General features: G+C 41.5%; 2 protein-coding genes across 2 annotated transcripts; both read left to right on the forward strand.

Annotated features, from left to right (window-relative positions):
• Nucleotides 1-982: 982 nt before the first annotated feature.
• rnf7 (ring finger protein 7) lies at nt 983-2,562 on the forward strand. Its single transcript, XM_041941115.1, has 3 exons — nt 983-1,178; nt 1,326-1,373; nt 2,071-2,562. Exons 1-3 carry the CDS (start codon nt 1,013-1,015, stop codon nt 2,187-2,189), a joined length of 333 nt encoding a protein of 110 aa, XP_041797049.1. The 5' UTR covers nt 983-1,012; the 3' UTR covers nt 2,190-2,562.
• A 3,219-nt stretch (nt 2,563-5,781) lies between these two features.
• On the forward strand, nt 5,782-10,832 carry grk7b (G protein-coupled receptor kinase 7b). The gene is made up of 4 exons (XM_041940758.1): nt 5,782-6,381; nt 6,758-7,195; nt 9,034-9,305; nt 10,511-10,832. The coding sequence occupies exons 1-4, from the start codon at nt 5,782-5,784 to the stop codon at nt 10,830-10,832; spliced, it is 1,632 nt and encodes a 543-aa protein (XP_041796692.1).
• Nucleotides 10,833-18,197: the final 7,365 nt, after the last annotated feature.

Genomic DNA, 18,197 nt, shown 5'->3' on the forward strand with positions numbered 1-18,197 from the left:
CCTGTTACTGCTTCTGATTTCTACTGCTCACTGGGTTTTGTTGTCATTGACTAGTCTTTTCTAATATTCAGTGTAGCATTTTTGTAATGCAAAGCATGCATCATACTGTACATTCTTTAACTGACAGCTTTGAAATACTACAGTACTACAAAGCTGAATAATGATATATATGCAAACGTATTTGAGTTTTTAGCCAGATTTGGAAATAATTGATAATCTATCAATGATGGCATTGACTCAAGGTTTTAGTAGCTGATGAGTTCACATTAAAACCCATTATGTATCCAAAATGTGAGTATGTAAGTGAACAAGTACAGGATGGAGAGTTTCTGAACACGTGTGCCAATATAAAAAATGTATAGTTTAATTGTGAAATAAAATATTAATCTGAAGTAAAGCAGCCAGACAAACACTTTTTTTTTTCATTAGAATTGTGAACTTGTTATTCTATTGTTTGGATTTTGGGATAATAATGAAGTTGAAGTAGAGTGGGCACATAAAGAATCATTTGCCTCACTTGTATCCTGTGTGTGTTCATAACAGTATTGGCCAAATGGATAGAAATCTGCCACTGGTGTCATCATGGGTTTATTCTTAAATATATGAAAGTAGGAAAATAATTTGAAAATACAGGAAGCATGTATATATGTGTGTGTGTGTGTGTGTGTGTGTGTGTGTGTGTGCCTCATCATGCTTCAGTTTTATGGATCACGTCTGTTACTTGGTAGATGATTGTTTATTCGTTTTATGTATTTGTGTCTTGGTATGATCACATCTTGTTTGTGTGTGTTTGTGTTGTATATATTTTGACAAGTGTGGGCATGTTACTGTATATTTAATCACAGACACACTTCAAATCCTGGAAGACAGCGCCCTCTTTTGTCGCTATAGAGCCAAGCCCATGCTAAACCAGCTAGCTTTAGCATTAGCATTAGCATCGCTTAAGTGTTTCGTCCATTTTGTTTAGCTTAGCTAGCCTGGCTAACGTTACCTTAGATACTGTGCAGCAGAGATGGATGACGGTGACGAGCCGGGTTTAGTCCTCTCTCACAACACTTCTTCAAGCTCTAAGTCGGGCGGGGACAAGATGTTTTCCCTAAAAAAGTGGAATGCTGTAGCTATGTGGAGCTGGGACGTTGAATGTGATACTTGTGCCATTTGTCGGGTACAAGTGATGGGTGAGTCCGAAGAACCGAGGGCGTTAGTCTTATAGCTAGCTAGCTAAGCTCGAATACCGGCTAATGTAGCTAACTTGGCTAATGTTACCACTAATACCGGAGGTCGCTGTCATAGTGCCATTGTAACGTATTTTTCTTGATTTGCAGACGCTTGTCTCCGATGCCAGGCGGAAAACAAACAGGAAGACTGTGTTGGTAAGACACTGTCAGCACCGAAACGCATTTTAACCGTGTTAAATCACAAAAATCGCTCAGCAGGTTAATCCAATAAGCTAACATTAGCTGTAGCTAGTATGTCAGAGCTGTCAAATAAACCGACCAAGCCAGCTAATCACAGAGGAAGGAGTTTTTAATTCCTCTCAGTCATTTCGTGTAAATCAATTGGATTGCATTAAACTGAATTCGTACAGACAGATAATAATAGTGACATTGTGTTGTTGGTATGTATCATCTTAGTTTACTAAGTATAAGGTTTGAAAATGTCCTGCAAACAGATTTAAGAGCCACCTACACAGCAAGTAATCACAACACAGCTAATATCATTAGTAAAGTAGTGTAAAATAATATTAAATTTAATGGGATACCTGCACTCCAAATCACTGACATTTTCAAGATGAGTATGCATATAGTGTATGTGTGTTTTTGAGAAATTATTACAACCACTATAACTACAAATTCACCTTAATTTCACTTGTGGATGGTAAGCGTGGTGCTTTTATGAAAAGAATGGCACAATCTTGAATCATTAGAAAAAATCATTGATAAACTATAGCTAATAAGTTTTATTTACCATCAAAGAAATCAAGTTGTAGTTTTATATTATGTGTAACCTAAACTGTTCCCCCGTTAATGCTCATTTATTGTCTGTGTCCCTGTCTTCATCTTCTTTCAGTCGTATGGGGAGAGTGCAACCACTCTTTCCATAACTGCTGCATGTCCCTTTGGGTGAAGCAGAACAATCGCTGTCCCCTCTGCCAACAGGACTGGGTGGTTCAGAGAATCGGCAAATAAGCTCCAACTCCAGGCGGTCGGATGCTCAGACGCCACCTGTACGCACCCGAAAGTGGTGACAGACTTGACAATGATCACTGCAACGTCCTGTGCAAAGCCACTTGACTTCAACAACTGCCCTCCTACTTATGATTGCATGTTCCAGTAGACCTGGTGTCACGGGAGGACAGTGGACAAAATTAAAGCAGCACAGACTCGTTGGTCATCATTTGGTTGAAGTGGCTGGAGGGATTGAGAGTCATTAAGAGAAGGACGAACCTCGTTGCAGTGTCTGGTCACATGTTAGCTTTACATTATTGTCTGTTGTGGTGTTCAGCACATCTTGAATATGTGACTGTCTTTTTAAAAATAAAGAATTCTGTATAGCTACAAACATGTATTTGTTTACAGAGTAGTTTGATGTGTCACAAGTACAATTACGGAAATTAGTTATATGTTGTAGTTGTACAACAAATGTTTTACTTTAGATGTAGGAAAGTCCACATTGGCCTGTCAAGATGTGGCAGGCTAAATGCTTTGTTGCATCTGACAGGAATGTCTGCATCACCAAGAACTGAAAGCTGCCAAGTTAAGGTTCACACAGATTTTTAATTATTCTTTAATCAGCTTCTGTTTAAATTTTTAATTTCCACACTTGTAGACTTATTTCTTGTTTTATATAGAAGCATGTTCACGTTCTTAATGTATCAAAAAATATAATTCTGTTGTCCAACCAGATCTCAAGTATTATTTGCAGGACAGATTTTAGAAAGTTTGAAATAACATTTGTCTACTTTTGAAAAAAAAATCCCTTTGAATTATGAACTAGTTACGATGAAAGGGCATCATTTGCAACTTGTCCCAGTTTACCCCACAACCACCACCTCGATCAGCAAGTTGTCCCTTGCTATCACTGATGCGCTCTTCCTTTCAGTCAGATTACTGCACACCTGATCCTACAATATGAGAGAGATTAGTAACATAACGGTAGACTTTGTGCTTTAGTTTGCCCCCCTGCAGAGGGTGTTATAGTATGGGGTCAGCTCTTGAACATCATCCGTGGAGAGATGTAGTACAAACGATTCCTAAACATGCAAATATCCAGTTAAAGAATGGAGCCTAAAATCCTTACGTCACCTTATGGCCATAAGTAAGTTGGCAGTCAGAGTGAACTACCTGGAAGGCGGCCATGCTAACCTCTAGCACTTGTTATACATGTATGCTGCCGTTGGCCTCGTTCCAGTCTCCAGCTTAATCTGTTCAAAGCAGCAGTGGTGGAATGTAACTAAGAACATTTACTCAAGTATTTCCATTTTCTGCTACTTTACACTTCTGCTCCACTACATCTGAGAGGGAGATCTTGTACATTTTACTCCACTCCATTTATCTGACAGCTATAGTTACTAGGTATTTTTCAGATGAAGATTTTATGCATTAAACATATGATCAGTTCATAAAATGTGCATTGTCATCGATTAAGCTACCCAACAGTACATACAGTTGTTAAAATCAGCTCTACTGTGGCAGCTTTCAGATGCTGCTTAGACAGCAATGAATCCAGAATAAAACTCCAATTATAAATATATAAGCGCAGTATTTTTAGGTAGGTAAGATTTTGGACTTTTTCTTGTAGGAATGTTTTTTCATTGTGGTATTTCTACTGTTACTGAAGTAAAAGATGTTTTAGCACATCCCTGTAGGACAGCTCTGAAGAAGACCGCTGAACACAGTTTCCTTGTCAAGGAATGTTGTAAGTGGTGAGGACTGATCGGGGTAATTCACTTAGACATGAGGCTAATGACTGGAAGGTCGCTGCTTCGAACATCTTGACCGCATGTGGAGGAAGAGAACAAGACGCACTCGCTGTATCAGTCTCCTGCAGCAAATGCCTCATTAACAGGAAACCTTATGTGATTTTTCATTGCGACTAACAGTTATTTCATAATCATTTGGTCTGTTGAACATAAAAAAGTGTTGAACATACCTGTTACCTTTTCCTACAGCCCAAAGTGATGTTACCAAATACCTGCCAACAGTCTAAAACACAGAGATATTCAATTTGCTATAATGAAAGACAAGGAAAAGCAGAAACTTCCCCTTTCTTAGGACATAGTAGCATCAAATGTTTGGTCCTTTTTCTTGAAATTCAACAATCAATTGATCATCAAAACTGTTGGCAATTAATTTTCTCACAACTGATCAGTCCATTAATCCACAAATCGTTGCAGCTATAATTGGTGTTAGCAATTTCTTGTTAATGGAAGAGAGCTGGAGCTCGAGATTACTTGATCCTGTAGTGAATACTCAATTTCTACAGTTGTAAAGCTTAAAAGTTAGTTTTATGAGACTGTGTCAGAGAGGCTTTGATTTAATTTAACACTAACTTTAAGCCTGCAGTACTTTAACCATGTAATGCATTTTCATTACACACTACATTATACACATTTTACACTTTATAATGTGGCCTCAAAAAATTCACAAGAGTTCAAACAACCATTTTTCTGACACAGCCTTAGGAGACACTGAACTTTTTCATCTTTAGTATTTCAGTACAGCATCTACAGTGGGGCTTCAAATACACAACCGATTCCCTCAAAAATTGGGACGCTGTGTAAATGTAACATAAAAATATAAACAGAATGCAATCATTTACAAACAAACTGGTTACTGATGACAGTTTTACAAAGTGTTCCTGATCTTGATCTTTTATTCGATCATGTGTTCACAAAGTGGTGAACCTCGCTCCATCCTCGCTTGTGAACGACTGAGCCTTTCCAGGAGGCTCCTTTCATACCCAATCATGATGCTATCACCTGTTACCAATCAACCTGTTTACCTGTGGAATGATCCAAACAGGTGTGTTTGGAGCATTCCACAACTTTCCCAGTCTGTTGTTGCTCCTGTTGCTCCTTTTGTTGCTGGAATCAATTTCAGAATAAGCACATATTTACAAAAATGAATGAAGATGATGAGGTGACACATTACAATATTGTCTTTTTCAATTCAGGCGGAATTTGGAATTCAGGTTCTAAGATTTGTTGTTCTGAGCAGCTGAAGTCTTCTGATATTGAGTGTGCAGCCTTCACTCTCCCAACAGCTCAGGAAAATTCATTTCTTAGGCTCCTTACTTAACCAATTAGGGCCAATTTAGTAAAGTCTTCATTCTTTCTCCTCTAATCATCAATAGAGTGTGCACACTTTGTTGCATACCTCACACGCAAACAAACTCTCTCAGTCTAATTTTTTATCTCATAACAAGCTCTAATCAACCATAACTTGTTAAGGTCAGGATCTGCCACTTCATCATGTCATGCTGGCAGCCCAATTACTGCACACAAGCACTTTGTGCATCCTCTAAAAATAGACGAGCCTAAAGCCTCTTAAGTTCAAACCACATAAGTTGCTTTCCCTGAGTGCCGTCTGCGAATAAGCATGCAAAGACACTTAGCTGACAACAAATCCCTGAGGACTGTGGTACTATCGATGACACAAGAGGTGGAGGATGTTCAGGGTGCAGGTGCTTGAGGCGCTCAGTTGTGCCTGGAACCTGCAGATGGGCGAACTGGAGTGTTGCAGTTGAGCAGGCTCAGGTATGTCACAGGATACATCCACTATGGGTGACCTGGTGGGACTGGAGAACCTGGTGGCCAACACAGCCTACCTGAAGGCTCAGCGTGTAGACCGCAATGAGCTGAGGAAGCAAAGACTCTACCTGACACTGCCCAAACCAAAGAAGTCCTCTGCTCTCCGGCTGGCCGTGGGGAGGAAGTACGAGTCGCTGTGTGAGCGGCAGCCGATTGGGAGGAAGTTGTTTCAGCAGTTTCTCCTCGCCTCTAACTCACAGTATGTGGCAGCTGCTGAGTTCCTGGAGGAGCTGAGTCACTGGAGCTTTGCTGAAGATGAAACCAGAGAGAAGGCCAAACAGAGCATCCTTGCCAAGTTCTGTCATCCTGAGTCCAGGAGTTTTCTCTCCTACCTCACAGGAGTGGCAGCTGAAAGATGCAGGGACTTATCAGACAAGAACTTCGATGAGGTGATAATGGGCCAGTTGGGAGAAGCTACAAGGGACTTCCTGAGGGGGAAACCTTTCTCGGAGTATCTGAAAAGCCCCTTTTTTTATAGGTTCTTGCAGTGGAAGGAGTACGAGAAACAGAAGATCACAAACAAATACTTTTATGAGTTTAGGACTTTGGGAAAAGGTGGCTTTGGTGAGGTAGGTGCCACAAATTCCAACATCTGGATAAAAGTGTAAATCTCAGATTTCTTGATGGACTGCCAGCTAATATCCCTGAGATAAGCAAGACTTTGTGCATTTTGAAATAAGAAATAACATTCTTTCTCTGACAAATGATTATCTGAATTCATGAGCGATTGAATGCACTGTTCAGTATATACTCAGGGGTTTACCTGCTACAGCCTCACTTGGTCTGGTAATGACCAGACTGTTGCATCATGGTTTAGCTTCTAGCATTATCACGCAGGGGACCCCATTGTCTTGCTTTAACAGCTAAAAGTAACAGACACAAAAAGAGGACAACCTATAAATAAAGCGGTTATAAATTCTAAAATAACGTTGCCCTGTCCTGCAGGTGTGTGCCGTGCAGGTGAAATATACAGGCCAGATGTACGCCTGCAAGAAGTTGGATAAGAGGCGCTTGAAGAAGAAAGGTGGCGAGAGGTTTGCCCTCCTGGAGAAGCAGATCCTGGAGAAGGTCAACAGCCTCTTCATTGTAAACCTGGCTTACGCTTACGACAACAAGACCCACCTGTGCCTGGTCATGGACCTCATGAATGGAGGAGACCTCTCGTTCCACATCTATGAGCTTGGAAAGCGGGGTATCCGTATGGACCGTGTTGTTTACTACACGGCCCAGATAACCACCGGGATACTCCACCTGCATGCTATGGACATTGTGTACCGGGATATGAAGCCTGAAAACGTTCTGCTGGATGCTAAAGGACAGTGTCGGCTGTCAGACCTCGGATTGGCTGTGGAGCTGCCAAAGGGCAAAATGATCTGCCAGAAGGTTAGTCTGGTGACCTGTTTCTAGATTAACCTACAGCGCTCTCCATCAGACATTTGCACCGCAGTGCTTTCCCACAAAGTCTCTGTGCACTTGTTTGTATTTCTGATCAGATGTTCACACATAGGAAAACAGCTTAGTTATTCCCCTCAGTGGTCAATGTTTGCTCACTTTTTAACACTACACAGTATATTTGTTCACTCACCACAACTACCTTACCAGAAATAGATATGGTGGCTGTCAGTCCTGCCCTGACAGACATCACAAGGGAGCAAAACCCTGTGTGACCCAAATGAACCTTATTAAAAGGTGCCTGACCTCATCCCCATTGGATGCTGCACTGGTTGAGAAATGTATGGAAGACTGAGCCTGTTAGCATTAGCTGGTTAATCTTTGCTCTACTAATACAGATCCACGTGTCTGTCCAAGGAGATGAGTCAGGAGATTCACAGCAGGCCTCCACTCTACAGACAGGACACGCAGCGAACAATAACGTCTGATCTGTCAGCTGACCGGCCTGATGGAGGCCAGCTATGGCAGCATTACTTGCTGTAACAGTATCTTACTGTTTGCTCCTCATTTTCACATTCTTGTGTCTGTATTTTTGTCTCCATGTTTCATTATTTAATTTTGTTTTCCATCATGTGAAAGCTGGTCAAGATAGTCTGTTGCAGATAACTGAAATTAACTAGAATAGATAATTCTGTCTGGCCTCAACAACATCCATTCTACTTTGAGAAAAGAGTACATCATGTTGATTTTGCATTTAAATTCCATTGAAAATCTAATTTTCAGGAGGTTCACAACCATTATGAAGTGTTAAATATTTAGTTAGTTAAATATTACCATTTTTGCCAATTATATTATATTACCAATTTCATGTAAGCAAGTTCCACCATAGACACTATAAGAATTGGACGGACCTTCCAGGTGTGAAAAGTGAAGCAAAAGCACGAGCGACTAATGGCCAGCAGGGGGCGACCCCACTAGCTGCGAAAAGAAGCCTGATATTATGGAAGCTTATGAGGAAATGACCCAACATCTCTTTTGATTTATTATTTGAGTTAATGGTCTCAAACGCTGTTTTCAAGTCTTCTTCAACACAAAATGATGTTAATTTTGTAAATTATGGTCCCATTGAGAGTAAAATAGACAATCAAGCTTTAGGGTGTGGCTACAACAGGTCCCTACCACAGTTTGTCCTTGGGCTCTTAGCCAGATCGTGATCACCGATTTATTTTGAGACCCCTTGTAGGACCTGACCTGTAGATTGGGGACTATTGGTTTATGCAGAGTGGGGGGGCTAAGTGAGTGTTCGACTGTACAAAAACTATTTATTGGATTGGGCTGAGAGATGTTAATGTTGTTTATGGTTTGATTTGCAACATCATCTCCCAATATCTCAAAATAATACAAGTGTGTCTACAACTCAGCTCACTATTGATAACTAAAAGAGGCAAAGGATAAAACATTTCGGATGGTTTAATCTTTATTTAACCGCTGTATGTCAGTAGTATAATAATTTTCATTATTTTTGTACTTAAAGGAAAAAAGCCTCTCCTGCTGACTCCCTTCACCAAAATAAAAAATGCAAAACTTGCCCCTTGCCCTCCACTCCTCTCTAGTAACGTTTGCACAGTCCCTACGCAGGTAAAACAGAGCTCAGTAGATACACAAGGGGGTTCACCTTTGGTCCTGGTTCCAAGAACTGAACCAGACCTGAATATTTAAAAAATATAAAATCGCAATATGTGGCAGTTATACCCAGAAGTCTGGAGAGGATTCATGTATATTTAAGTCTCATTGTGGTTTCTGTCTCCATTCTGTGTCTGTGTTGTCAGGCTGGTACGACTGGCTACATGGCTCCTGAGATACTGAGGCAGGAGAACTACAGCGTGTCTGTGGACTGGTGGGCTCTGGGCTGCAGCATCTATGAGATGGTGGCTGCACGTTTGCCTTTTAAAGACTTCAGAGAAAAGGTGCAGAATGAGGAGGTGACTCGTCGCACTCTGGAGGACGAGTGCAAGTTTGAACACAAGCACTTCAATGCTCCCACCAAAGATATCATCAGCCGCTTTCTCAGGAAGAGGGTGCAGTATCGCCTTGGGTGCCGGTAACGAGAAACTTTTCTCAAGCATACTGTAACATTAGCTGTTGTAGACATCATGGAACTAAACACCAGTTCAGTCCAGTGGCTCCCAATCTGGAGATCTGGACACCCCAAAGAGGTTGTAAGATCTGAAAACGAGAGGTGGAACTGTTCAGAGGTTATTGACACATACACACTGTGTGAGATTTTAAGGGGTCAGAGGCTCAGAAAAGGTTTGGAAGGACTAGTCTCAACAACAAGAATCAGAAGTGGAGGAATAATAGGAATGAGTCGTATGCAACTTGTTCAAAACACAGCAGCCACAGCCTCCATCTAATGGAGAAGTCATCCAGGGGAAATTTGGTCGCTGACAACTTTTAAGGCTCATCTTAAAGGTGTGATGTATGGGAACTGGCCATCTGTCAACAGGCACTCCAAACCAACAGGGGGAAGCATATCACCAAAGTCACCGCTAACTGCTGCTCACTGCAGTCATTGCTGGAGTTATCTATGGCTGTAGCTGCTAGCAGCTCTTAGTTAGTTAGCGACACTATTGGCTGAACAGAGTCTGCTCGGAGTGGGAGCTGGGAGCACTGGGGGAACTAACTTTTGCAGCCACTGCATTGACACACTTGTATAATAACTTTTAAGTGCCTCTATATACTATATTATCTACTTCCACATTTTTAATGCCCTGCACACTGTTTTTTATTCATTATGGCTGATTAGATCTTTACTTCTTCTTCGGCTGCTGAAGTTGGACAGACCCAGTGCTGAGGTTTGTGATATGAGGTCACCTGTGCACTAATAAAACAATAAGGAAGAAGAAGTTGTCCCTGAATGAACTAACTAAATTAACAGGAGAGTGAGGGAGAAGCTCTCTTGAGAAAAGAGAAATACATGTATATTATACTACTTCTATTCTATATTGATATTGCATATCTGTTGATCTTGTCTTATCTCTTATTTCAGTGAATGTTTTTTTTTCCTTTTTTGCTGCAACTCTGTTAAGAAAGGTGCTGTATAATGAAGCTGTTATTATGATGATTACTCCGCAGACATGTAAACTGTATGAGAATCATCAAATTAGTTTTTGAAGTAACTTTAATGACCCCTTTTGAACACTTTTTATTGCCTAGTTTAATTATCCCAGCTGCCTCCTGCCTTTGTAATGTAATTTTTGATCTCTGTTCAGTCATTGAACATCTATCGTGTCTTCTTCACTGTAGTGGTGATGACCCACGAAGCCACGCATTTTTCAAGAACATCAATTTCCATCGTCTGGAGGCTGGGCTGGTGGAGCCCCCCTGGGTGCCAAAATCCAACGTGGTCTACGCCAAGAATATGGACAAGTTCAGGGACACGTCTGAGGACGAGGACATTAAGTTTGATGCCAAGGATGAAGCATTCTTCAGGGAGTTCAGCACAGGCGCCGTCTCCTTGAAGTGGCAGACGGAGATGATCGACAGCGGCGTGTTTGACGAGCTGAACAACCCCGAACTGAACGGTCATGAGACTGTGTGGACATCCAGGATGTGCATCATTTTGTAAGCATTTTATCTGCTCATCAGTGTGCACAAGTGGGTAAAGCATTATTCCTTTTGAATACTTGAAAATACACAAAAATCTTTCGATTGAATATCTCTGACTCTTCTGAAGTGCCTGCTATAATAATAAATGGTGCACCTGAGGTACCTTTTTAAACAGCTGCCATCTTCATCCTTAATCTGAATGACTTTTCTCACTAAGAGTGGTGGCGGAAGTTTTCAGACCCTCTGCTTCAGTAAAAGTACTAATACCCCACTGTAAAAATACTTTATTACAAGTAAAAGTCCTGCACTGAAAACGGTACTTAAATAAAAGTATGTGACTAATAGCAGTAATAGTAATCAGAAAATGTACTTAAGAAATTATAATGTCTGATGCATTTATGTAAAAGCAGAATTTTAGAGTAGTTGGTTGAGGTGGAGCTCATTTTTAACTGTTTTGTATCAAACTAACTAATGATTATTTTCATTATGGATTAATCTGCTGATTGTTTAGTCGATTTTTGGAAATATGGAGAAACGTCACAATTACCCAGAGCCTGAAGTGAACGCTCGTTTTATCCGACCAACAGTCCGAACCTCAAAAATATTAAAAATGGATTAAAATCTTTTTTTTTTTTTTTTTTTAAAAGCAACAACAAATCATCACATCTGAGAAGCTGTAACAATTAAATGTTTTTTTTTATGAAAGCATTTTATAGATTTTGTATGCATAAGTCTTGATTTGTAAGGTAACTAAAGCTGCCTTACGTTCCGCCACTGCTTACTAAAGAGGAACCATCGTGGAAGTTAGTGTCTGTTTCTAAAGATTTTATCACAGGCAGTAACATTGTTGTTTCTGATGCTACACCCAAACAGATGGCAGATTTGGCTCAGTGTTAAAATCAAACCACAGTTTTTGTTTAGAGTGTCGTGCCTGGATGGAAACACACACTGACAATGTGCTGCAACTGTTGCTTCATACTTTGCCCTCTATTCCTGGTGAGGCAGCAGATCCCAGAGCATTCATAGTTTCCATTACATCACTCGGCCATTTTGGCAGGCCTAAGTGTTTACACGTGTTTGTAAACAAGCTACATAATGCTTGTATGTCATTGAGCAGCAGCAGGATTATTGTCTGTATCTGCAGTAATGTGCCACATTGGTTACACAGGCTGGTGTCTCACATAAATGCTATGAATGCCTTCTCTCTCTCAGTCAGTCAGTCTCTACGGCGACCTCAGTGCTGCAGATTGATGTGAAGTCTCTCAGTAGCACATGTTCACCACTAAGTGCCGCCAGACACCCGTTATGCGCCTTCGACCTCCCGCAGCTCATCATCGCCCACATTATCCTGGCTGTGCCGCTCTGGTATTTACAAGCACTGCATGACTCGTTCATCTTTAACGAGGGGATGCAGGGAGACAAATTGTCGTATGTACACAGTTTTTCCACTTAAAAAAAGATGTTAACATTGAATTTTTTGCTTAACAATGCAATAGCAACCCCCTTTTATTACCCCCCCCAAATCACCAAATCACCCTGTGAAAGAATGAAACTACTTACAGCGTAGCAACAACAAAAATCTATTAAGCTCTCACTCATAGTTAGCTCTGTATCCATACATGGAGCTTCTGGTTGTGAATCCATCTTATTGTTGGCAATAAGTATTGATTAATGGGAGATTTTGCATCCCTCGTTGTATGACAGTGATTACAATCACAGACGCTACTTTACCTTTTACTGATAGACTAATGACTTTTCTTTTAAGTATTTTTTCAGGTACTTTGGCCTTCGAGCCTTCGTGAGCGTAGATGAGAACGTGTGACAAAGGATGAGGGTTTAAGGTTGCACCACAGACTTTATAATTACAAATTTAGCGTCTCATCTTTGGGTCACCAGGATATCCCAGGTGTCTTATTTCTGACTCACATTATACATTTTACCTGTGTTTTACTTTAAGTCTTAAATGAAGGCAAACTGTGTCATGTGTCTTAGTTTTACTAATAACTTGCATAAAAAGCTGATTGTCACAGTGCCAATAATATTTTTTAACGCTTAAACCCAAACATGACAGGCAAAAAGTTTTTTCATGGATTCTTAAAATTAGAGATTTGGGGCTATTTTTCTTCGATGAAGTCTTATTATTGATTGGTGGAAAGAAGATGATCAAAATACACATTAAGGTGTTTTAGTTCAGGTTTCTGTTCTGGAGGTGTATGCAAATGAGCACAGATTTAAACAGATAGTGATTCATTTGCATATTTAAACATATTTCAGAGAACTTGGAATACAAAGAAATGACTGTCTTAATGTAAGTAATCAACTGGGGAATTTTCATGGTGACATCTATTGGTTAAAGATTTGAGCCTATTCACCTGTAGTGTCTTGGCTTATATGTGATTTTATAATGATGACTGAACTTTATGTGACATTTTGTTTGCTTGTTTTGTCCTGCCTCATGCATCTGTTTTTAACAGCAATGTTTTGTGCTCTTTTTTATTGAACGTCCAAACCTGACGACAACATTTTTTATGAGATTTGATGGAAGAATAAGCTAAATAAAGCGATTCCTTATGCTTCACCGCTGCAGTGATTTCTGTTGACAAATGACTCCTCATAGTGATGACGTTCAAAGTTAGGGGTTAAAGTTGTGCAGTTATTTTGATTATGCTCATGGTGCTCATCTCAAAGCACAGATATCATCAATCATCATATATCTCAACGGCCAGTGTCAGTTAGAATGAGGAAGGTGCTTGTCCCTGTAAAACATTACAGTAACCACAGTACATTCATAAATCTAACATTATATCACTGCAATGTTTGATTCAGAGTTCATCATCCATCACTCAGTGCATTGCTCCAAAACCTCAAACACATTTAGGTAATGAGGGACACATAAACATGTGTTGTGCTAATGCCCGCGAGGGGTTGACCTTACAGGCCTGAGAAGTGGCTCCATTCACGCTCAACTGTCATGAGATTAGAGGGTGGTTCAGACGGAAATCCAAGATGCAACCCGATCATCGTAGGCTGTGGAGGCAGAGTGGGGAGTCCACTGTGGACGACGTGACGACAAGACAAACTCGGCAGAAGGTCTCCAGGAACATGTTTTTACCAGGCGCCTACAAGCCCCTGCCAGGGTTTAGTTCCCCACGGCTGACGCTGTAACTGCTGCCCTCCAATACACAAACTGCATGAGCCGCTCTGCAACACACACACACACACGCTGCACGTATCATTGCACAGTTGCATTCATGCATGCAGATACACATACGTACATGCATGCACGCTTATGCATGTTCGCATACTTGTGTTAACACTGCTCATGCAGGCAAGGATGTACACAAACCCCACACACACATCTAAACAAACACTGTCACGTACACTCTGACACACACTCTCACGTACACACACACACACACACACACACACAATCTTATTACCTCTGTAGAAGCAGGCATGGGGTTTTCAAGATCAAAGCAGGACAGGGTGTAATTTGGTATCTGCGTTTGTTACATGCCCATGCTCTGGATTCACATCAAAGGCATGTGCCACACTTCAGCTCTGCCCTGGCATCCTGAGGATGGTATCACACCAGCGATATTGCTGCTATTTCCCTTCTTTGGCTGTTCTTGTGTGTGTGCGTCTGTGCGTACACGCATGTGTGTGTGCGCGTGCATTTCCATAGATGTAAATTTCACTGATTTGTGTCTATACAGGCACAAGGGCGTGTCTGCGAGACTGTGCATGAGTGTTTAAGATAGGTGAGAAAGTGGTTAAACAGTGGAGACAGAGAGGCCATTGTCTGCTGAGGGAAAGTGAGAGCCAGCCATGTGGGAGAGAGATTGAAGGAGGAAGAGGGCTGTTGCTCGCTGTCTCATACTCACACCCAGTGCAAGGTCTTTATTTCTTGGCTTTATCTGTTTTTCATGTTACAAAAGTAAAAGAAATCAAGAGTCAACAACCAGATTAGGACCTAGAGCATCATTGAACTGAGCTGCTCAAGGTAATCACACGGCCGCTCAGGAAGTGTTTAGTTTTTGGTTCAATTTTGCAAAGCTTCATTGCTCGAATTCTTAACATTTCCACAAATAAGTGAATTCCTGCAGGGCGGTCCAACAGAAACATAGCGTGTGTGTGCATGATGTTCTTCCCTGCTGAGGCCCAATGGGCAGTTTCCATGGCGCCCAGACCTCAGACCCCTTCTACTGCCAGGGGCTGGACAACATCATGGATAGAGTCTGATGAAACACACACACACACACATGCACACGTGTTAACAGTCACACAATCTTAGCTCGTGTCCTATCTCTGCACCATGTTTGGTCCCTTTATTGCAAAAATCCTCTGTCTATGTCCTGTAATCTTACAACAACAACAAAAAAAATGCTTCCCAGGAGGCCAAATTGTGCCTGCAGTTCCATGTATAGCCCCCTGTTTTGGGAATTGTCTACAAAAGAGTATCAGCGCATTCTACCATAACTGCAAGGCACGAGAAACAAGAAATCGACCCGTTTAGACAGAGTTCCTAATGGAAGATGATTTTGAAGCAGAGGAAACAATCACACTGCATTTGGAGATTGTTGTCACTTGATTAAAGAAAATGGGATTTTAGGATTCAGAAATAGATGAAAATGACCTCAGTGGGAAGTTTTTACATGAGATTTTATAGGTCATCCTGCAAAAAAATAAAGGTTGTTGAAAAAAAATGACATTTTTACCAATCAAATGAATAAATAATTCCCCTGCAAGGCTGGATTAACAACCCAGCAAGGGATAAACCCAGCAACCCAGGGGCTCCAAACCCTGGGCGTCCCAGAGGCCCCAGATTTACTCCATATCAGTCAGATGTATGAAACTTGACTAACTTCAGATTTGCTCAGGAATTTGCACCATTTAAGTGCAATGTCAGCTAAGACACATCCTTCAATTCTTCATCTTGAGTCTTTTAGAGAGAACCTGTGTCAAAATCTAGTTTTAACACTTGAATTATTTCACTTCATATTGTACTCACATGCTTTTTAGACTTCTCTGCTCTCTTGCTAGCTATTTTTCAAGCTCTCTCTATCACAACACACATACACAGGTGTTAAAGCTGATTTAATATGTGAATATATATTTTAATCAGGTCATAATTTAATTCCTTCTCTTTAATTAATTGGTTGAGTCGCTATAATCTGTCCACATACCCCTTGGTAGCTGCAGCATGCAGATTATGGGCCTGAACTCGCCTGGATCCAGCCCATCAATCATTGCAGTTTGATCTGATTGTTAGGCTGCGACTATGTCAAACTTTTTAAACTGCCCTTCTGCTTCTTAACTTTAAAAGTTCAGTCATTTCCGTGATCAGCACTCTCTCCGCTCTCTCTCCGGTCACCTGTCACTAGAAATAAAGTTCTCTCCCACAAGTAGAAAATCCCAAGGAAACGGCTTAAAGTTCAAAAAGTTACAGCATCCTGAAACCCGAGTTGGCCGCAGTGCAAAGCTTTCTGATGTCCCTCACCCCTCCAGTGCGGGGTGATTGAAGATCAGCACATCAAACGAGGGCAGAGGGATATAATGATACAGAACATCAGGGAAACACTTTACAACCCCTCATCCTGAACTCTGAAGGAATGAAACAGTTGTGGTGCATGTGTTAATGTACTTTATTGACAGTAGACCATGCCGCCTCGGGGGTCAGCGGCCGACGGGGCTTTGTCATCTGTGTTTGCGTGGACGTCCCCACCCGCCCATCACAAGTAGGTATAAAGGCAACCGATTCCACAGCGCTGCATGGCAGTGACACAAAAAACAGAAATATAAGCTGTGAGCTGGTATTAGTTTCTAAGAGTGTATTCAGTTTGATTTAATTAGCTGGTACTTATTGCATTCTTTGTTAGCGGTGTAATATGACTGACAGTTGGCGCGGCAGGCAGTCTGGACTGAATCCAAGTCCAAGTCTCTGCTGTCGGTGTGTGTCTTCCCCCACTCTGTAACCTGCCTCTTCTAGCACTAGTAGTTTCAAATTCTCAGTATCACTCTCGCTCTGTGTGTGTGTGTGTGTGTGTGTGTGTGTGTGTCTCACTAAATTCACTCATATCACACCATCCCCGGACATCTGGGCTGTGTTGATACACAGCTGCAAATGGATAAAATTCTGCAAAGCTGTTTCTTTAACAAGGAAAAGTGCAGGATGCGTGTGAGCTAGCTGTTTTTTTGTTGAAAGACAAAGGTTGGGTCTTTTTATAACACTGAAATGAGACCAAAACTATGTGGTATGTGGCCCCGCAGGTTCTCCTCATGCCATGACTCGGCAGGAAGAGGAGGAAGAGGTGTATTCATATTCTTTAGTTTGGACTCCTGGAAGGATGCAGCTTGTCCTCATTTTCATTCATGATGGGCAGGGTGTCAGTCTGTAGGCGAGGGCTGGAGAGTGTCCACTTAGGGGAAAGACAGCAGCCTGGCATCTCTGCTGTTTTCACATGACGTCATGTTTATGGCTTCATAAACAGGTGAGGGAAGCAGCTGCATAAAGTGGAAGAGTTTAGGTCCGGTATCTCAGGGCTGCTAAGGTGAGAAGCAGGTGAGATTTACCGAAGGTTAGGTTCATCGGTTACAAATGAAATCTTTCAGTTCCTTCATGCTGTCCTCCACATGTTACATTATGCTGTGGTCTACTGAAGATAAGATAATTCTGGTAAAACCTGCAGTGCCATGGGTGAACGGAGCCAAGAGCGGAGAAAAGCCTCAAAGTATCAACTTCTAGTGTCGGTTTGCAGAGACAAAGGATGGCAAGAATCGTTGTTTCCTTTAGGCTACAACCAAGTATAATAGGTGACAATGTTGAGTTTTGGTTTTGGCAGCTAAGAGGGAACACTCAACAGAGGCAGGACAATTCCCTTATGCAAGTGTAATCCTTTGAAATGTTATCCTTTTGAATTTGTGGAACTCACAGCTGGGTGCCAATCAATCAAATCAATGACTTGCAGGCTGCGAAGAAGGAAAACTGTTGCCCAAAATGTACGGCAGCTATGGATTCTTCATAACAGCGTGACTGGCGTTTTTTTTTCAACTTTTGAGTGTGTGTGTGTGTGTGTGTGTGTGTGTCTTTGGGCACATTGCACAAAATGCAGCCATGAAACTGCTTGAATACCACTGAGTATTCATGGGTCGGGCTGCTGGCGTGATGAAGAGCGGCTGCCTTCTTTGCAAGTCATTACAGTTGTCTTGAACCTGAAGTTTGTCAAGACATCTCTAGCAGCTGCAGTTTTGAATGTGAAAGCTACAAAAAGGAAAGTGTGACTCTTCCCTGGTGAGGTCAGTTGCTGAGGCTTCCCTGCAGCATCAGCTTTGCCATTCCTTACTGCTCCGGGCTGCAGCTTAAAGGAGGGAAAGATGGATGTAT

This window comes from Chelmon rostratus, chromosome 7, assembly GCF_017976325.1.
Source record: "Chelmon rostratus isolate fCheRos1 chromosome 7, fCheRos1.pri, whole genome shotgun sequence".
NCBI lineage: Eukaryota > Metazoa > Chordata > Actinopteri > Chaetodontiformes > Chaetodontidae > Chelmon > Chelmon rostratus.

Coding starts and splice junctions, on each gene's coding strand:
- grk7b (XM_041940758.1), top strand. CDS start 5,782: ATGGGTGACCTGGTGGGACTGGAGAACCTGGTGGCCAACACAGCCTAC. Junction 6,382..6,757: donor GAAAAGGTGGCTTTGGTGAG/GTAGGTGCCACA, acceptor CCTGTCCTGCAG/GTGTGTGCCGTGCAGGTGAA. Junction 7,196..9,033: donor GCAAAATGATCTGCCAGAAG/GTTAGTCTGGTG, acceptor CTGTGTTGTCAG/GCTGGTACGACTGGCTACAT.
- rnf7 (XM_041941115.1), top strand. CDS start 1,013: ATGGATGACGGTGACGAGCCGGGTTTAGTCCTCTCTCACAACACTTCT. Junction 1,179..1,325: donor TTGTCGGGTACAAGTGATGG/GTGAGTCCGAAG, acceptor CTTGATTTGCAG/ACGCTTGTCTCCGATGCCAG. Junction 1,374..2,070: donor CAAACAGGAAGACTGTGTTG/GTAAGACACTGT, acceptor ATCTTCTTTCAG/TCGTATGGGGAGAGTGCAAC.